General features: G+C 47.4%; 8 protein-coding genes across 8 annotated transcripts; 5 read left to right on the top strand and 3 right to left on the bottom strand.

Annotated features, from left to right (window-relative positions):
* Window positions 1-1,393: 1,393 nt before the first annotated feature.
* Window positions 1,394-3,230, bottom strand: BKA55DRAFT_687316 (uncharacterized protein; the record flags this gene model as incomplete). The annotated part of the gene is made up of 3 exons (XM_046199050.1): window positions 1,394-1,674; window positions 1,731-2,983; window positions 3,037-3,230. The coding sequence occupies 3 exons, from the start codon at window positions 3,228-3,230 to the stop codon at window positions 1,394-1,396; spliced, it is 1,728 nt and encodes a 575-aa protein (XP_046051736.1).
* A 564-nt stretch (window positions 3,231-3,794) lies between these two features.
* BKA55DRAFT_661792 (Alpha/Beta hydrolase protein) lies at window positions 3,795-6,943 on the top strand (the record flags this gene model as incomplete). The annotated part of the gene is made up of 9 exons (XM_046197591.1): window positions 3,795-3,895; window positions 3,962-4,125; window positions 4,173-4,414; window positions 4,489-4,736; window positions 4,809-4,858; window positions 5,091-5,134; window positions 5,332-5,558; window positions 5,616-6,034; window positions 6,101-6,943. The coding sequence occupies 9 exons, from the start codon at window positions 3,795-3,797 to the stop codon at window positions 6,670-6,672; spliced, it is 2,067 nt and encodes a 688-aa protein (XP_046051737.1). The 3' UTR covers window positions 6,673-6,943.
* Window positions 6,944-7,819: 876 nt separating this feature from the next.
* On the bottom strand, window positions 7,820-9,055 carry BKA55DRAFT_536734 (uncharacterized protein; the record flags this gene model as incomplete). The annotated part of the gene is made up of 3 exons (XM_046189858.1): window positions 7,820-8,590; window positions 8,643-8,942; window positions 8,984-9,055. 3 exons carry the CDS (start codon window positions 9,053-9,055, stop codon window positions 7,820-7,822), a joined length of 1,143 nt encoding a protein of 380 aa, XP_046051738.1.
* On the top strand, window positions 8,848-10,576 carry BKA55DRAFT_295106 (chaperonin 10-like protein). Its single transcript, XM_046185573.1, has 2 exons — window positions 8,848-8,869; window positions 8,976-10,576. Exon 2 carries the CDS (start codon window positions 9,118-9,120, stop codon window positions 10,540-10,542), a length of 1,425 nt encoding a protein of 474 aa, XP_046051739.1. The 5' UTR covers window positions 8,848-8,869; window positions 8,976-9,117; the 3' UTR covers window positions 10,543-10,576.
* Window positions 10,577-11,852: 1,276 nt separating this feature from the next.
* On the top strand, window positions 11,853-13,524 carry BKA55DRAFT_536736 (general substrate transporter; the record flags this gene model as incomplete). Its single annotated transcript, XM_046189859.1, has 2 exons — window positions 11,853-12,088; window positions 12,147-13,524. 2 exons carry the CDS (start codon window positions 11,853-11,855, stop codon window positions 13,522-13,524), a joined length of 1,614 nt encoding a protein of 537 aa, XP_046051740.1.
* Window positions 13,525-13,852: 328 nt separating this feature from the next.
* BKA55DRAFT_561960 (kinase-like domain-containing protein) lies at window positions 13,853-14,886 on the top strand. Its single transcript, XM_046192204.1, has one exon. It carries the CDS (start codon window positions 13,993-13,995, stop codon window positions 14,875-14,877), a length of 885 nt encoding a protein of 294 aa, XP_046051741.1. The 5' UTR covers window positions 13,853-13,992; the 3' UTR covers window positions 14,878-14,886.
* A 417-nt stretch (window positions 14,887-15,303) lies between these two features.
* On the top strand, window positions 15,304-16,132 carry BKA55DRAFT_735874 (uncharacterized protein; the record flags this gene model as incomplete). Its single annotated transcript, XM_046201309.1, has 2 exons — window positions 15,304-15,619; window positions 15,679-16,132. The coding sequence occupies exons 1-2, from the start codon at window positions 15,549-15,551 to the stop codon at window positions 16,130-16,132; spliced, it is 525 nt and encodes a 174-aa protein (XP_046051742.1). The 5' UTR covers window positions 15,304-15,548.
* Window positions 16,133-16,319: 187 nt separating this feature from the next.
* On the bottom strand, window positions 16,320-17,526 carry BKA55DRAFT_561961 (uncharacterized protein). The gene is made up of 3 exons (XM_046192205.1): window positions 16,799-17,526; window positions 16,650-16,749; window positions 16,320-16,601 (listed from the first exon to the last, which is right to left on the bottom strand). The coding sequence occupies exons 1-3, from the start codon at window positions 17,412-17,414 to the stop codon at window positions 16,538-16,540; spliced, it is 780 nt and encodes a 259-aa protein (XP_046051743.1). The 5' UTR covers window positions 17,415-17,526; the 3' UTR covers window positions 16,320-16,537.
* Between the last annotated feature and the right edge of the window lie 1,393 nt (window positions 17,527-18,919).

The following is an 18,919-nucleotide window of genomic DNA, read 5'->3' on the forward strand; positions in this document are numbered from 1 at the left end:
CACTTGGCAGATGGAGATCTTGAGATTCAGGAAACACAAGAGGTTGCTCGCTTCAGAAAGGACCGAAAGACGAAGAAAATTGTATTTCAACGTGAAATAAGTTATGTAAGGGGTATGTGAATATTGGGCTCTTAGCTCGACAGCTGTTCAGCTTTGACCGTGCCAAACTTTTAGGCGACAGGATATTGGGGATGTTATACCGCCGAAAGGCGATGTTTCTAGCCGCTTAGACTAATTTTTAATTCTGTAAGATTGACCTAGCGAAGCTGCATTTTTGTCAAAGGACCATACGAGATCAAATATGGCCTGAGATGACAACGCAAGGTGACTTTAACGGTACAAGCTGTCAAGCTGGGCTTCATGCAAGTTTGAGCCTCAAGGGATCTTGACAGCTCGGAGCAAATGCACGATACAACAAGCCCAAGCTATGATTATGGAGAAACGTCGTATTGATCCATCATGGGTTCCCTGTCTAGTTTGTTGAGACTGTTGACACTTTCTGAAAATGGCCAGCTATCTTGAGAACACCAGGTTTAGCAGATTGAATCAATATGTGCAGGGTAGGTAATACGTCTTGTTCAAATGAAACGTCCGTTCAGGTTTAGCTACCTCTGGGGTAATAATGAGCATATCTGAAAGGTTCTTTCAGTATTTGATCAGCTAGTAGAGCGGATTCGTACCCGTAGTTCCGGGTAAGTGATCAAGTTTGCCCACTTTCCCAACGTTTCGGCACCCCATACCCGAAAGATCAACAAATAGATCTTCAACTGCCATACCAAAAATCTGTGGAGTTGATCCTTCGCGCAAGCAACTATCCATTCTCGATCTCTTGGCGTCTAGTAGGACCGAAAACGTTGATCACTTATGCTGCACTACAACGTTTGATGTGACACAGACTTCCCCGGAGATTCGTGCCACATGCTTCGTTGTCAATTACCCCAGGCTTGCGAGTGAGATCCTCCAACGGGGCGGGGATGTCTCTATGCGACCCAATAGTGGGACATGCCCAGCGGCGCAGTTGCGCAAGAACCAACATGCTAAATGAAAACTTGGTGGGGAATGCGGCGCAGTTATTTCAAGCCTGTTGATGAATTGCACCAAGGAAAGGTGAGCAGACAGGTTGATGACCCGGAGATTCTTTGGAATGTGTATCTATCATGCGCGCCAAGGTGTTGGTATCGCTCATTTGTGCCAAGTTTTCGACAGGAATTCACCAACATTGAGATTGCTACTGAGAAATAAAAACTTCAAATTTGCAAGAAGCATATGAGGAGGAAAAATTGAACAAATTTTCAAGAAAAGGAAAAAGAGCTCAAGCCACCTACTCTGATAGCCAGGATAACTTGCCAGGCTAAATGCTCCACGTCTTCATCATCATACCACCGACTTCTAATCACTTGGTCAATCTCCTTCTCAATCGTCTCCAGACCATCCCTTTATCCCACCAGCGTTGTTTTCGAACAACCAGAACCTGCTGAGTGGAATCCGTGATTCCCCCTTCTCTCTCGAAATGTCTTTTCCGGTAGCCGTCCCATATTTCTTGCCTGTTTCTCTCATCAATGCGAGCCTGATCCTGTTGGTCCAGGGGAAGAGCGTTGATCGCGTCTCGAATCAGATCACGTCGAACCCTCTCAGCTTTGATTGCCTCCGGGCTGAAAGAACCGGGTGAATTCACTACCATCCGGTATTAGCATTCCGTTCCTAAGCTGTTGAAGCTGTACTAGTCTTACTGTCGGCGATGGAAGAAGTCTCAAGGTACTGCAGCGCAGAGCTATAGTGACTGATTAGCCGAATGTTGTAAAGATCTCCAAAGTCTTGTTCCGGAACAAGACTATTATCGACCACATCAAGCTCGTATTGCGAAAATACGTCGTGTTCAAAAATGAAATGACTGCTCAATATGATATCTGCTTTGAGACCATCAAGTACATAAAAGTTACAGTGGATCTTGTCCCACGAACTGCGGAACTGCCAAGTAGTACTGTGAACGATACCAGCAGTGATATCCAGAGAACCATCGGCGTATTCAATGATGCGCCTGTGCTCCACATCCCGATCAATTTCCAGGGAGTGTCGCTTAGCAAAGTTTGTTGATATCAACATTGCGTCGCAGCCTGTGTCGGCCAGAGCAAGTGAAGGTATGTCATCAAACCTTCCCTGCAGACAACAGGTATCGTTCTCGATAAGATTAAACCTAAGACGAGAGGTAAACTTTCTCAACGATTTTGTGATACGGTGAGTGAATTTGGTCAGAGTACCCGTAGCTTTGAGAAAAGCTTGACACAGGATGAGATCTTGAGTGCATTTGGGGAGGATACAACAGTCAAGCAAGTGTTGCTCTGATTCTCCTAAGAAAGTGAAAGGGACATCTACTGTGCCGTAAGACTTGATTGTTGCCCCCGTAGGTAGCCGGAACTTTTCTTTTGTGCTGACTTTGGGTACGAGTCCAAGCTTCACGACAAGCTGCTGGGAAACGAAGTTACGTTTGGCGCCAGTATCAGGTAATGCATCGATTCGATATCTGTCGGGGCCAACCAACGCTTTCACCCTATACTCCATCGAGCCACTGGAATAGGTCTGAGCCGAGCTTTTGAGGACGGGCAGAAGTAAAGCCTTTTCGTTCTTTTTGACGAAGAGTTTGGGTTGGAGAAGCTTGGAAAGTTGCTCAGAAGTGAAGCTAGATTGATTGTATTGATCCCGTTCATCGTCTATCGAGTCATCAGAATATGACGGAGTCGAGGTATTATGGTTGGGCGGTACGGATAGTATATATTCTTTTTTATTGTTGAAGCGTCTCCGTGCGAGATGTTCCGTGAAAACCTGTACATTCAAGAGGTTATGATTTTCGCCAGCAACAACTTCAGAGGGTTTTTGGCCAGCTGATGCTTCCATTTTGTTGGCTATCGAGTGACCAAAAGCTGACGGAGCCGAGCTGTTATAGGCGTGAGATGGAGGTTCAGCATTCATTTGCTCCGGATTGAAACTTATATGAAAGTCAGCAGCTGATAGCGTACGAGTGATGTTGAAAAGACATACCGAGTTGGAGGAGGTTGTGATTGGTCCGAGGATATTTGGGTAGAACTGGACCCTGGAGGAATGAATTGTTCTGGCAGAGGGTGTGGATCCTCTTGATTGAAGTTATCAGAATGCGCACTGCCATATTCTGTCCCAACGGCAGAGCTCGCATCATCCACCTGATCATCTATCTCTACCGTGCTAGGGCGGGGCATTTCATTCCGTACCCAGGGGTCCCCTGGAAGCCAGAAGTAAGAGACCATAGGGACGGCGCGGATTAGAGGAATAAACGATGCATCTGAAAACTGCCGAAATTATTCTAGGTAATCAGGGAGGGTTAATGCGAAGAATTTAAGAGCTTGGTGTAAGTAATGCCGATGCGCTGATAAAGTATTTTGTTTCAGAAAAGGACAGGAAAAGGAAAGAGAAATTCTTCTGGAACTCAGAAGGGGGTGACTTAAGGGTATTCGATTGCTACATGTCGGGCGGCGGTGGCTGGACATAAACCGCATCGTTGTTGGGCTTCTTGTTGGGCTTTTTCAACCTTCTGCCAATCATCTTCTTTAAACAGATGCTAGCTGATATTGTGTAATTGTAAATTGTACATTCACACGTCATCATTAGGTGGCAGGCATCAGGCTGTCACCCAAATTTCCAACGATATCGGATTAGTCCATTTCGCTGTTTCTGACTGTGATTTCTTGGAGGTTTAAGCTCTATTCAAGCATCCATGCGTATCTGTGAGTCAAAAGCTTATGCGTAACATTCTCGATATCGAAATGAATGCAGGTCAGGCTTTGACTCGACCCTCGCTTGGATTCGCAGCCCTTTCGTCCTGGATCGTTTCAGACAGAGATCAAGAACTCCTATTATTTCGAAAGTTTGGAGAAATAAGCGCTCGAAATCTTCTTTATCTACAATGTGAATTATTAAGCATCGAAGGCAGACTGAGAGCCTGGGATAAGAAAGTTGAAGGTAGCAACGACACGGCATTTGAGCAGGCTGCAGAAACATGGGAAATGACGATCGAACAGGCCGAGGCAGGGAAGCCAGAAGCGAGGGAGATCCTGGAGTTGATGAATCAACTTCGTATCAAGATTAAAGAATATCGTATGTGAAATGGACCCAACTATAAGAATCTGCTTACTCTCGTATAGACGAAGCGCTAGATCTACAGAGCAAGATTTCTCAGCTCAACGGCCCCGACCCAAGGGCTCTTGAAGTGGCTCGAAACGAACTCCACGGAGGGCCTTTACGACGAGACAGGCAAAAGCCGAATCCCATACTAGGTGGGAGAGGGAAGGATTACCTGGATGAAGCGGAGGATCTCGTTTCGCTCAAGACGCCAGCAGCTGTCGACCCATTATCAAAATTACTCCGGGCCTACTGGCCAGGTCGAGTGCGTTTCATCATCCTTTCTAACTATTGCAGTTAATTGAGAATAATTGACTAATGCGAAGATTTTGGAAACAGGAGGAACTATCAAGGGACGGCCGGCGTCGAATTAGCCGTTTTGAAGAACGATCAATCACGATAGCAGTTGCCCTCGTCAATGTTTTGCTCGCGATGGTCTTGTTGGTCGGTTCGATAAGTAGTCTCTACTACGTGAAGTCACCACCAGCAATTCTTGGTACTATATGCGGGTTTACGATACTATTTGCGTTGAGCGTGGGTTTGATCACAAACGCAAAACGAGTAGAGATATTTGCAGGCAGCGCAGCGTAAGTACTGTTCTATCCTTAATTTCAAGAGATATAGGGAGTAACTTGATATGCTGATTCGTAAGAAACCAGATATGCGGCTGTCTTGGTGGTTTTCGTCGGCAATGGGGATCAATCGGGTTGTAAGTGTAGCTAGAGGTTGGAACTATCCTCGGGGAGATTATAGTTATAATTGGCCCTTTATAATGCAGGACAACATGGAAATTGACAAGAGCTTGACGCGAGGTCGTGCAGCAAGAATACAGCATCATGAGCGGGCTGATGTAAGCTAGTTTCAATGCAACTTTTGTTAGGCCACAGATGGACCAAAAGTCGAATCTCATAATGTTCCAATGAATGACTAAAGTTTCAAAGCATACATTGCCAAGCCTAACGTTATTGATCACGAATTGCTAGTTGTGAGCTGGTTTGGTTACGACTGTTTGTCCGCCCGAGGTTCCCTGCTCAGGCTAGGTTGCAAAAATGAGGTCATATTTATCAGCAAGACTGGCACGCCCTACAGACTACATATCAATCACCCACTTCTTAAACCCCTCAAAGCGCAGTGATTTTAACAACAAGAAAAATAATAATACCTACTTTAAAAGTAAATCAGGCATTGAAAATGTCAGACGGTTATGCAAAGATTCCTTCAGGTGCTCTGGTTCAGCCAACGCCTTTCCAAGTCTCCATCGCGGACGACAAGGTCGATGAGCTCAAGCAGCTTGTGAAGCTGGGAAGAATCGCGCCGCCGACCTACGAATCTACGCAGCAAGAACACAACTATGGCGTCAGTCACCAGTGGCTAACTGATGCGAAAGCTGCTTGGATTGACTTTGACTGGTATGTTCTATCTTCTGTCTCTAAATTTGCAGTGCTGAGAGCTGACCTTTGGAATAGGCGCGCTGCGGAAAAGCATATCAATTCCTTCAACCACTGGACTGTGCCCATCGAGGACGAGAAGGGAGACTTCCAAATCCACTTCACGGGTCTCTTCTCCTCTAAGCCCGACGCCGTCCCTGTGGTGATGCTTCATGGCTGGCCCGGTAGCTTTCTAGAGTTTCTAAAGATCCTGTCCATTTTCAAGGAGCGCTACACCCCGGAGACGCTACCTTACCATGTCATTGTACCGTCTCTCCCTGGTTATGCCTTCTCGAGCAAGCCGCCGCTGGACAAGGACTTCGGTGTTCAGGATGTCGCCCGCATCGTGAACAGCCTCATGGTTCAGTTGGGTTTTGGAAGTGGCTATGTTGCCCAAGGAGGAGATATTGGAAGCAGGGTTTCTCGTGTGCTCGCGGCTATGTATGAAGAGTGTAAAGGTATGTGATCATCATGCAAGTTTCTGGCATTGACGGGAAATATCGCTAACGCGCTTTCTTTTATAGCCGCTCACATCAACTTCTGCATCATGCCCGAGCCCTCGGACGCACAGGGAGAGATCTCAGATGCAGAAAAGAAAGGTCTCGAACGCGCGAAGGACTTTGATAAACTGGGCTCTGCCTATGCACTCATGCACGCGACCAGACCAAGCACCATCGGCCTCATCCTATCGTCATCGCCTCTCGCGCTTCTCGCCTGGGTTGGCGAGAAGTTTCTCACCTGGAGTGACGAAGATCCTCCGCTAGAGGAGATTTTGACCTCGGTGACTCTATACTGGCTGACAGACAGTTTCCCAACCTCAATCTACCCGTACCGCCAGCGTTTCAACCCAGAGAACCCCGGTGCACATGATCACCCAAACTGGCAGATCAGCAAGCCGCTGGGTTATAGCTGGTTCCCGTTTGAGCTTGCTCCCATTCCCGTAAGCTGGGTGAAGACTACAGGAAATCTGGTGTTTTGGAGAGATCATGAGCGAGGAGGTCATTTTGCTGCCCTGGAGAGGCCTGAAGAGTTGTTGAGGGACTTTGGAGAGTTTGTGGAGCAGATCTTGAAGGATGGGTCTTTGAAGATCCAGTGAATGAATTTGTAGATAGCGGCGCTTTAACTCGCCCGAAGCTAAGTTAAAAGGCCATGAATTAACGGAAGAAGTATCAGTCAGCCTAGAAACGTGAGTATATCATTTTCTTCTCTCTTTGTTGTAGTTATGAGAATTATTGAGTTGTTCTTGATCACTAGAGGGATTGACCGACCTGCCTTCTACGACGAATTTCTAGGGACAAGCCGTTGCACTTAGAACTTCCCAGACTTGATCTTAATATTAATATTCTAGATCTTTTAGTAATTAATAGGTTGGTCTATTCCTCAGAATCTATTCAATAGACTAAGTAAAATAGACGAAATTCTCCGACATCTTCAGAGTGCTATTGGTCTCACATGATTCGGCACGTGACACATTTCAGCGATTTTGGGTCGAGAAGAATTCACGGTCTAGAGGCGCCAATTGACAGGCACTCACCCCGAGGGCCATTAGCTATGGCCATTTCTCATGTCATATATTACAGATCGGTTTGCGCAACAAGCAAGGCCTACTAGATTCCGGAGAAGGAGCCCGAACGCGGAACTGAGAACGCGCCCACTTTGACCTTGGCGGTCGCAAAGCGCGCCATGCCCTCTACCATCAAGCAAGCCGCTCTACTCGATGCCATTGACAATGAACAGCGCTGTCGCTGCGATTCCGAACCGGACTGTCACTGATACAGCACCCGCAGCTCCACTCGCCCCCGAACATAGCCTTTGACCGAACGTGCCCCTACCGAACCCCCCAGATCGACGCCGTGTCAATCCCCATTCGTTGCCTGACAATGCCGAACGAGACTAGAACACACTGAGCGCCACGACCGATCGAGAGAACATGAAGCCAACAGGAGTCAAGGACCGCGACGGTTGTTGTGCAATAGGGTCGGCGCTGTGCCTTCAGCCAGCACGATTGAGTTTGGCGTTCTTGTGATGCCACTCGCCAATGCCGCGCTTTCGAGCACTAGTCTTGGGAACACATAACCCATCGCGTGTCCCGTCTACCAGAGTTTGCCCGACTCTCGTCATCGCACAACCGGCCGGTCGCGCCGCAGCCGTTCACGATGCAAGTCTTGAGCCTCAAGAAATGTACAAGTCCAGTCGATCGCGCGACCTCTCCCGTACCTCGTCCGAGCCAGCGCTCCAATACCTCATCTAATTGTGATGTCGCTCTGAAGCAGCGCATGCACCGCAACGTCGTCCGGGTGATAGCGCTGCAGATATAGACAAATCGCCGGACATTCCACCCTCGCTCGAAGCTCAACCCACCATATACTTCGTCCTGCCTTGCGATACCATACATACAACAAGAGCAACGCAACAGGGTCCCTCGCAAGGAGTAGTTCCTTGAAGGCCCCGTCAATTCTGTGCGTGAACAGCTGTGTCTGGCCCGTTGTAACCTCGCTATCCGGTATATGAAGGACACGCGAAACTGCATGCGCAGCGTAGAAGTAAGGATTCTCCGGCGTAGATGTCTCGTTCAAAAGACAAACCGCAGCCAACACCGTCGGTATACCATCTCTGCCTACGTCCGGCAAAGGCGCTTGCATCTGCGCAATAGTCACAGCCATAACGCGAAACAGACTGTCATTTCGTAGAGGATCTACCATATTCCACAACGACATCTTTCCACTGATCATGGACGCCCAATCAAGGTCATCATCACCAGTCTTTAAAGGCCAAGAGTCTTCAGGTCTGTATGCATCTGGTGATGAGAACGTCAAGACGGCTAGAGCAGCTGCTGTACCCCAAATCGGGTCTTTGTCTTGTGTCTTGACGGGTTCTCGGAGCTTCTTGTTGAAGAGTGCTGTGCTTTGGGACCAGTGGTAGCATTCTTCTAGACTCCTGGGAGAACTTGAGGTTTTTAGATAGCGATCGTATGTGAGTGCTACTGCCAGAGAGGCGTGCATCAAGCAAGGGTTCTGTGCCAATTAGCTCAAGTTAGTTGGACACACTCTGGCGCGTGGCTCTTACAGTGAAGGCGAGTTTGAACAACCTCCGATTGACGTCGATCATGTTCCCATCAGGCGTCAAAAGACTTCTCGCATAATATCTCGTCACAAAGTCCTGACACTTCGCATTCAGCTGGTAGATCGAATACTCATCAGATGTCCATATAGCACTTGTGACAGGTCTTTGCGGCGATGGCTTGCAACGAACCATAGCCCTCACTGTGTCGGAAGTGATTGGATGTAGATCAGGTATGTTCAGCCCGAAGTTACAGAGTACTCCGAATGAACTGCATTTCTTACAGCGAGGTTTGCTTTCATCGCACTAAGCAGAGTCAGTCGAGGCTCACAAATGAAGGGCAATACCAAACCTTGAGTTTTCTCAGCTTGCAATTTCGGCAGCCATATCTTGACCTTCGCGCCGGTTTCTTCTGGCATGCCTGATTCGCGGAATTAGAAGACATTTCTGGAACCCTTGATGAGTTGTCAGCAATTATAGAATGTTGTCATCATTGAGAGAATTTGAGTCTGAGTTGAGAGGATCTGGAGTACGATCTATTTCGCGATGCACTAACCTCAACTTGGCTGGAGGCTCTCTCACGCTAGCTGTTCTGCGGATGCACGGTGATTTGATTGGCGGGTTGGCGACCCCAGACTTCTGGGTATTATCGCGAAGAGATCAATGTGATTTGAGGAAACCCTCACAGGAATGCTGTAATTCAGGTACAAAGAAGACATTCCCTTCCGATATCTTACAGTCTTTCACCTTTACTGTTCATTCCTCAGATTTACCTCTATTACAAGTCAAAATGGCTACTCATCTCGCCGCTCTTTGCCCAGGTAAAGGCCAACCCTTCCAAATACAGCCCCGATCCACTCCAAAACCAGGGCCAGATGAGCTTCTCATCGCCGTCAAGTCCGTCGCTCTCAACCCAGCAGACATCATCATGCGCGATCAAGGTCTTTTCATAACCGAGTATCCCACCGTCCTTGGCTTCGACATGTCCGGTTTGGTACTAGACCTCGGCGAAAACGTTCCGGTTGGTGATGATGGCTTCCAACCTGGCACTCGAGTCGCTGCCTATTCAGCTTCCGCTTGGAAAGGATGCGCTCCAGATTATGGCCCTTTTCAAGAGAGGTGTCTTGTTCCTTGGCAGCATGCTGTGCGTCTTCCTGGTCAGAACATGTCGTGGAATCATGCTGCAACTCTGCCTGTTTCTGTACAAGTCCCTCTTAGCGCATGGGATATGATGGGCATACCCAGAATGGATGACAAAGCTTCATCTGATGACTCTCAAGATGATGACCGTGTTGAGAAGAAAGAAGCGCTTCTAATCTGGGGCGCATCATCCAGCATCGGCACCATGGGCGTACAAACAGCTCGTCTAATGTGCCAGGATCCCAAGTCTCCCTTCGCAGCCGTCTATGCTACTTCTGGTCCAACAAACCACGAGTATATACGCTCACTTGGTGCCGATCGTGCGTTCAACTATAAAGACCCAAAGGCTGTCGAGTCAATCGTCTCCGCCGCAAAAGAAGATGGGCTAGTCATTCGACATTGCTTTCTCGCGACCGGACAACTTTCTTTGTGTCAGGCTGTGCTGAAGGAATTTGTTGATCTGAGTCCAGCAGAAGGCAAGACAACGGCCAAGATTGGGTCGGCGCCTTGGATTCCAGCAGACGCTCAAGACGTGGATGGAGTCGAGGTCATTTTTGTGATGCCGTCGACGGTTGAAGAGGAAAGACTGGAGCAGTTCAAGTACTGGATTGGTACTTATTTGAGAAAGCACCTGTCCAATGGTAGCATTAGACCTAGCCCCGAGCCAACGGTTGTGGGAAACGGTTTGGACTTTATCAACAGTGCTTTAGAAAAAATGTCTCAAGGTGTTAGTTGTACCAAGTTAGTGGTCGAAGTTGGTGAGTAAGATAGCATCATTGGCTAGTATGATTAGACAAACGGGTAATCATTATAAAGATGAAACTTAATGGTTAAAGAAAAAGGAGTAAAAGAACCGTCTGAATCGCGTCATAAAGGACTTTGCAAAATGTTTAAACGTTTCTGTGCTATCTGCCTCAATCTTGCCGGCACTGCAGGGTAGTCGCCCATCATTTTCTTCAAAAGAGTTCCAATGGTAGTGATCCCTGGCCTTCACTTCCATCTCGGAACTTCCCGTACTCAAAATCTTTGCTTCATCAAGCTTAACTCCTAATGATGACATTTTCGCATGGTCTTGTGGATAAAAACGGCTCAGCTGTCGCGAGACCACGTTCCATGCTCCGATCTTCGGCAGACTAATTTCCTAAAACGGACATTCTACCAGCGCCCACCAACGCCAATTAGCAAACAGAATGCCCCTGTACAACTGTCTCGGTTTCCGTTACCTTATTGTCACTCTTCTAACCGAATATTACCTTTGACCATCCCACAATATCCACGCGATCGGGTGAAAGGGTGGATCGCGTTGCATCAATTGGTTCCGTAGCCTCGATCGCTAGCTTCCTGAAACGACCTCGCCATGCACTGCATTGGCCAATCAAGAACCGCCATGATTCACCAAGTCACGTTAACCATGATCGATGATGAAATGTCCTCGCCCCGACACCCTCTCCGCTCAATTAACATAAGCATAATACGCCGTAAAAATAAGGTTAAAACATCGCCAAGCTCAGCTCTCTCATCAATAGCGAAACAAGTTCCCATCGCAAGTCAATGATGTCTTCTCCCAAATCAGGGGATACAAATTTCTCGGTCTTGTCCGACTAGACTAATCCAGCATGAGAAAAGATCATCACCCCGTGCATTGGCCCCCCGGCCTGGAGTAGAAAATCCGGGGTGAGTCCTTATCGGACCGACAGGACTCAAAACTCCACGATCTCATGACCCGTTTCCCCATACAAAATTCCTTCTAAAATTCATGGTCTGACGAGAAATCGAAGATCATGTCGGTCCGACATAGAGAATCTCGAGAGATTGAAGCTATCACGAGGCTCAGCTCTTGGCGATGGTGAGCTCAGTCTCGCGTTGAGACGTATGTCGGTCCGACATGCTTGGCTAGACTGTTCTTGGAGTCCGGGGGTGAACCCAACCTAGAGAGACGGGTTGTTTGTGGAGTTTTAGCATAAGAATCCCCAGATTCCCCGGTTTCCTCTCTTGTTTTCCAGCATCAGCTTCACTCACTTCTTCTCTCCATACAAGGGATCCTCCTACATATTATCTCTTATCTTGGACGACATCATGTCTTCACCAAAGGATCTCGCTCAGGTTGAGCACATCGATCCAGACAAAATGGCCTTCGACGAAGTTGAGCGCCCTGCTGCGCGAGAGGCAAATGATCGCGAACACACCCTCACTATCCGCGAGGCACTTCGCCTGTATCCCAAAGCCATTGCCTTCTCCCTTCTTTTCTCAACGGCTATCATCATGGAAGGTTATGATCTAAGTTTGTTGGGTAGTTTCTACGGTTATGATGCGTAAGTTGCAGTTAGCCTGGTATCGACAATCGTCGACCATGAAACTGACAACCTCCAGATTCAAGCAGAAGTTCGGTAACGAAGTCGACTCGAGCGGAAATCCTATTATCTCGGCCGATTGGCAGACTTATATCCAAGTTGGTGGCATGTGCGGTCAGATCATCGGTCTTTACATCAACGGTTGGGTATCTGATGCCTTCGGTTACAAGAAGACCATGATGGCAAGTCAGATTCTCATGATTGGACTCATCTTCTTTCCCTTCTTTGCACCAAACCTTCAGGTCCTCTTGGCTGGAAACATCCTCCTCGGTCTGCCTTGGGGTATTTTCCAGACTCTCACTCTCGCATATGCTTCTGATGTTGCGCCCGTTGTGCTGAGACCGTATCTTACTGCATATGTCAACCTTTGCTGGGTCATCGGTCAACTCATCGGTGCAGGCGTTCTTCGCGGGTTCAGCACCATGGGTGGTGATTGGTCCTACAGAATCCCCTTTGCTCTTCAGTGGGCTTGGCCTCCGTTCATCATGCTTGGTACTCTCTTCGCTCCCGAGTCCCCTTGGTGGCTTGTGCGAAAGGAGCGATATGAGGATGCTAAGCGATCTATCCTTGCGCTTATTACCCAGTGCGACGTTCCCTTTGATGCTGATGCTCAGGTTGAGCTTCTCAAGGCTACCAACCAGATGGAGATCGAGAACTCTGCTGGAACAAACTACTGGCATTGCTTCATGCGCAGCGATCTCCGCCGAACTGAAGTCGCTTCTATCAGCTACACTGCCCAGGCCCTCTGCGGTAGCTCTCTCATGGGTTACGCCGTTCAGTTCTACCTTGAAGCTGGTCTTTCACCCGAGCGAGCTCTCGACTTCAACGTCATCCAATACTCAGTCGGCGCTATCGGTGTTGTTCTATCCTGGTTCCTCATGTCTCGCTTCGGCCGTCGCCATATCTACATCTGTGGTATGGCATCTCTCTTCTTCATCCTCATCGCTGTCGGAGCCCTCGGCTTCGCCAAGAAGACTGAGCAAACCGGCTGGGCCATTGGTAGCTTGCTCGTCGTGTACACCTTCGTGTACGACATGACCATCGGTCCTATCGCCTATACCATCGTCGCCGAGATCTCCTCCACCCGTCTCAAGGCCAAGACCATCGTGTTGGCTCGTAACTTCAGCAACATCGCCGGTCTCGTCACCAACACTCTCATGCCCCGTATGCTTGGTCGAAACTCGTGGAACTGGGGCGCCAAGACTGGTCTGTTCTGGGCTGGATGGTGTCTTTTGATCTTTATCTGGGCCTTCTTCCGTCTGCCTGAGCCCAAGGGTCGAACATATGGTGAGCTCGATCTTCTCTTCGAGCACAAGGTTCCTGCGCGCAAGTTTGCAAGCACCAAGGTTGATCAGTTCCCTACTTCTGGATCAACAGAGAAGGTTCAGGAGGAGTAAAAAGTTAAAGACTTGTTGTAATTAGAAAAAGCGCCTGAAGACGTTGAAATGAAGTCATTGTTTGTATTCTATAGCAATTTAGCGCAATACCTGATCTCTATTGAAACTGCCTATCGTCCCATGAACACGTGTCTCATTACCTTGACTCCCGATTTCTCTTTGGCACTGTGTAATGAATGATATGCCCAAGGATTCGGAAATTCCACTGAAATCTGTCGCGACGCGGAAGACGCGTAAATGCTACAGGGCGTTCGTTCTTAGTCAGCAGACATGCCACGTTTTTTAATTTCCGCTAACAGTCCATTCGTCAGTCATCCAACTGCCATCTCCACAACGAATGTCAAGTCCGATAATGTACGTCCTGTTACCTACTACGCTCATTGCTTCTAGTGTTGGACGTTAGGCGATCACTCAGACTTCATCAATTTAGCGAATAATGCCAGCGATTCCGCTTCACTCGACTCCAGTATGTCAACAACAGGCTACGTCCCTCCGCCTGACCAAACCGCTACTCAACATGAAGGAACATTCTCCTTGGCCATCAAGAATACATTCCCTCGTCGCTTAATGACACTCATCGCCCTGAAAACATCCGCGCGCTTCTACAATTACGATGGACCTTGTATACCCATATCGAAATCCCTCATCGTCAAGAAGGGGCCATTTGTTCATCTCACTGAAGCAGCTACCATGCAATTCGTAGCAGCCAACACTTCTATTCCTGTCCCGACTGTTCACTGTTCGTTCGTACATAAGGACCGAGCATACATAGTTATGCAGCGCATTCGTGGAACTTCTCTCGCAGAGGCCTGGAAAGCTCTGTCTGATGCCGATCTATCAAATATCTTCGCTCAGCTTCGGCACATGTTTCAGGAACTACGGGCTCTTGTGCCACCAACTGGCGCTGGGGTCGAGAGCTGCATCGGCGGCTCATTACGCGACTCCCGTATACCGCGTTCAAGACCCCGATTTGGGCCTTTCAAGACAATCCAGGATTTCCATCGATGGCTACGGGAAGATCTCGAGCCCGACAACCATCCAGATCGCGTCGAGGATCAGGATTGGAAAGAGATAAAAGAAATGGTTACCAAACAGGACGGTCCCTGGCCCCCAACGGTGTTCACTCATGGAGACCTTAACCCTTTCAACATCTTGGTGCGGGGTGATCAAGTCGTTGGTATCATTGATTGGGAGTTTGCCGGGTGGTATCCATATTACTGGGAGTATACTTCTGCATGGTATGGAAATCGCATTCGGCAAGGCTGGCAAGAGTTACTTACGAAGTTCTTGGACAAATATCCTGCAGAGCTGGAGATGGAGAAAACAAGGCAAAGATGGTGGGGTGATTTTTAAGGCACAGGGAATTTTAAGTGCTTATAAAATATCTTCTTATTTTAGTAAAGATTTATTATTAATTTATCCTAAATTTATATTAATTTTTAAAGTTCTTTGTAGGATTAATGAGTATGTTTTACCAGCATTATTATCTCTAGAGAAGGTCTCACGGCATTGGACATGAGGCAAAGATCGCCGTTCCTCGCAGTGTTGGTCTTGGGGCTGAAAGTTTTGTTTCCAAAAATACCAACAAACAACCAACATAGACTGTTTGTTGGCGCGCGCTTCATTAAATACAACGTCGACCCTCGAGAACGGGCATGTTAATACTTTAAGCGCCCGACTATTTCTAGATCTATACTATTTTTACTTACTCAGGGTCGTTCGTCAACAACATAAAAGGGATCCAGATGAGCAGTATCGTGCCGACTTAAGTTTGTGGAAACCTGATCTCATGTCCCAGCAAGAATGATCGATTCAACTAATCGAAAGGAACTATTTTATCTCCTTTTCCTTTAAGTTAGCATCGAACTTCCTGACACCCGAAATATTCCCCAGGAATCACGCCAGTATTACACGCCTTTCCACAAAACAACTAACAAGCCATATTCCTTCCAGGTTCAAGTCATTTCTTGTCCTTAAGTACATCCAGAATACTCTTTCAACCTTGGTAATTATAAACTTGCCAAATGGGTTTCAATAAGAACCGGCTTTACATCGCTTTGTACCCCAGCGGGGTTGTCAACAACGAAGAGCGCCGGTAATTACCCTTCATCGTTCCTCAGCCGCTACCCGAGTCTAAGGTAATATAATTTCTAGCTATCATTGGGGATTTCTCATCGGTCCCAAAAACGAATCAGGCACCGAAGTGCCCGGCATGCGCTACCATGTCAAGAATCACCCAATGCGCGGCTGGATTTATGAAGAGATTGATCTTCCTAATGTCCGAAGCACGAACAATCTACTCGCCCGCATTATCATTGCCAAAGTCGAAGACGAGAAACGGCTTGTCGAAATTATTCGTAGCACGCCGGTCGTTCAGAACGATCCCAACTGGCGTTGCCGAACATGGGTCGCCGACGTCCTTTCGAGGATAGCTATGGGCGGCGGCAGGGCTGTTGGCACGTCGGAGCTAGAGTGGGCAAAGATTGAGAGTGTTGCTCGTGCGTATGTGGCGAGTAAGACAGCGACTGGAAGATACCTGGATCCGGTCGTCATGACGTTGCCGAAGCCGACCTGGGACATGCTACAGGGAAAAGAGGTTGTTCCTTAGATAGCCAGAAGGGTATGTTGTGACCCCAAAACACAAGATAAGTACATGTCAGGATCAGGTATAGAGTTGATGTTATTTTAGTAGATCCTGCAAGTAATGGGTTTCTCTTATCAACGTCCGGGCATACGTCCTGGGTCCGATGAGAGTTGATGATCACAAATAACTTTAGATTAAAGACTGTTTGATACTTGATAAAGACGAGGGCTAGAACTAATGAGTGACATTTCCAACCTTCTGGTACATCGCTGGAAGAATCTATTGCATGGACAAGAGTCCATTGGTGTTGAAGTCCCAATGTAACTGGCCACCTATTTCCAAGATTATCCACCGTTGTTCGGCCGCAACCTGTTAACGACCGTGTCCAAGCCAAGATTACCCACAAGTACATCGTAGAGATACCCAACTCTAGCACTTGACATTCTCATTGCCAGTGCTGCAGCCTGTGTTCAAGTTCTTACCGGGATCAGAACTATAACATGTTAGTCTCTTACTTCATACAACGTCAAACTTAACATACCCGTCTGTTGGAGCTTTGACAAATCCAGCTTCTTTCCAATCACCAAGGCACTTTTGGCCAGAGGCGCCACAAGACTGGCACATTCTCTTCCACATATGTGCTATTCTAGTTAGCTCTCTTCTCAAAATATAACAAGAGTGTAAACTTACCTTCTCCCAGGTATTTCTGCGCCCAAATTTGACCGACTGATCCAGCAGGGATGTTACAGTCAATCTTACCACCATCAGTCCAGGTGTTTGTAACAGCAAGACCAAGAGAGACACCCAAGACGTCCTTGATCGGGTTCCAATCCAATCCACCTGAGACTTCAACAGAGACTGATTTGGACCAACTTATAGTTCGGGTACCTGAACCTTCACTCAGGCCGGTGTAAAGGCAGCCAGAAGCTGTTTCCCATGGACCCCAGTAGGATTGGGAATCACGGGCTTGCCACTGGTCATAGACATAACAAGGGCCAGTATACTGACGCTTGGATTTGCCGTCTTTAGTTTCCTTATCTTCGAGCACTGAGACGCTCGATAATGGTACGAAGGACTGCTTGTCCTTCAGATAGACTACGCTATCTGAATTAGGGTGTTTCTTGATGTAGTCATTGAGATCCCCTGAGTCTATGATGAGGTCTTTGGGGTGATTGGCGAGGGCTCGAGAGTGAAGCTCATCGGCGTGAATCTCTCTGACTTGTAGATCATGGGAAGTGGTAAGAAGACCGGTAGGAGAGGCACTGCCAAGGCTAGTGAGGGCCAAGAGGAGGAAGCTTGGATGCATGTTGGGCAATGGCGAGTATAGCTTGTAAGTTGAAGTGATAAGATGCTTTGGTGATAATATCAAGAGCAGTGAGGAACCGCTGAGATTTTATAATTGAAGCAGTACTACAATATTCCGAGTCAGGCCATATCTTGACAACTCTTTCACAAAACCTGTTCATTCGAAGGATTTGCCCGATTCAAGCAATTCTCACAATCATCCCATTGAGTCCATCATCAATTACATCAGTGATCAGACCAACACAATCCATTTCGACTCTAACAGGAAGTGATCTCATAACCTCAGGAGATCAGCAGCACTTTCACAACTACCGATATGCATAATTGCATATGTCAGCCTAGAAGGATTTTTAGAGTTTCGGACTCTAGGCTCTCGCATTGGGGTTAAGCTTATTGGACGACCTAGCGCAGTGCACTTTACGAACTACTTGATTAGGAAGGCTGTGCTAGAACGGAATTCCGGCATGATTTGTATGGCTACTAAAATCCTTTACGATCCTGCTATGCAAGGCATGGCATGACTGTTATGCATGTATTAGTAGTAAGCGGGCACATGAAAGTGGTGATGCTGTCAGATGGGTCCATAGTCGAACCAGTCGAGGGCAAAACCAAGTTGATCATTCTTTAAAGTAAGAGACTTGGCATACTGTTTCAAGGTAGCTTTAGTATCTTGTAAGGTATTCAGTGCGAGACAGAAATGAAAATTCTATCAAAATGTTTCCCAAAGATACAATAAGAGAACAGCAACTGTATCTCGATACATAGTAATGCAGAAACGTTTCTAAGCATACTTATCATTTAACCCTACGTATGGCTGTTTCAAGCCTGAGACAAAAGTCGCAAACAATGAAATGTAATTACAAGATTCATCGAACTACACACTTACACAAGTCTAGTAGTGATCCGCTTTGGGATCGTACCAATGATGTCAAACAGCAAGGAACATGGGTATGCGGCATTTAGAGCTAGCCCACTCAGAACGTGGAGAAGACAGCGGGGGATTGGGGGCCGTCCAAGAACATGAGATCCATAGCCATGAAACTAAAGACGAGGTAACATGGCATGCTTTAGGGCTGACTGATCTGCATTCACTATAAGCTGAAACAAGAATCTGAACCCAAATTCCTTAGAGGACCATACTATGCCAGCGGAGAAATGCCATGTTCAAGGAATAGCTACATTGTAGCCGGGCGACACTAATTCCCTGCGTGGAGGATCCGTCACATGTCAATGCCAGTAGCTCACGAAACAGCAAACCGAGATTGCTATCAATCTCCCTGTACCTGAAATTGGGAGACTTGTCTTTGTTGAGGATATGTACATATTGCCTTTTAAAAGCTTGAGTTAATTGGGATTTTCAATGTGTTGGCTTGGTATATCTCGTTGAGATATCATAAGCTTTAACTATAGGGAACGGACACGCTGTTCACCTACCGTCACTACGAAATGTGGAACTATCGATAGATGCTAGACTCAATCCGCGACCACAAAGTCGCCACAGCAGTC

Source organism: Fusarium redolens, assembly GCF_020744475.1.
Source record: "Fusarium redolens strain MPI-CAGE-AT-0023 chromosome Unknown BKA55scaffold_5, whole genome shotgun sequence".
Taxonomy (NCBI): domain Eukaryota; kingdom Fungi; phylum Ascomycota; class Sordariomycetes; order Hypocreales; family Nectriaceae; genus Fusarium; species Fusarium redolens.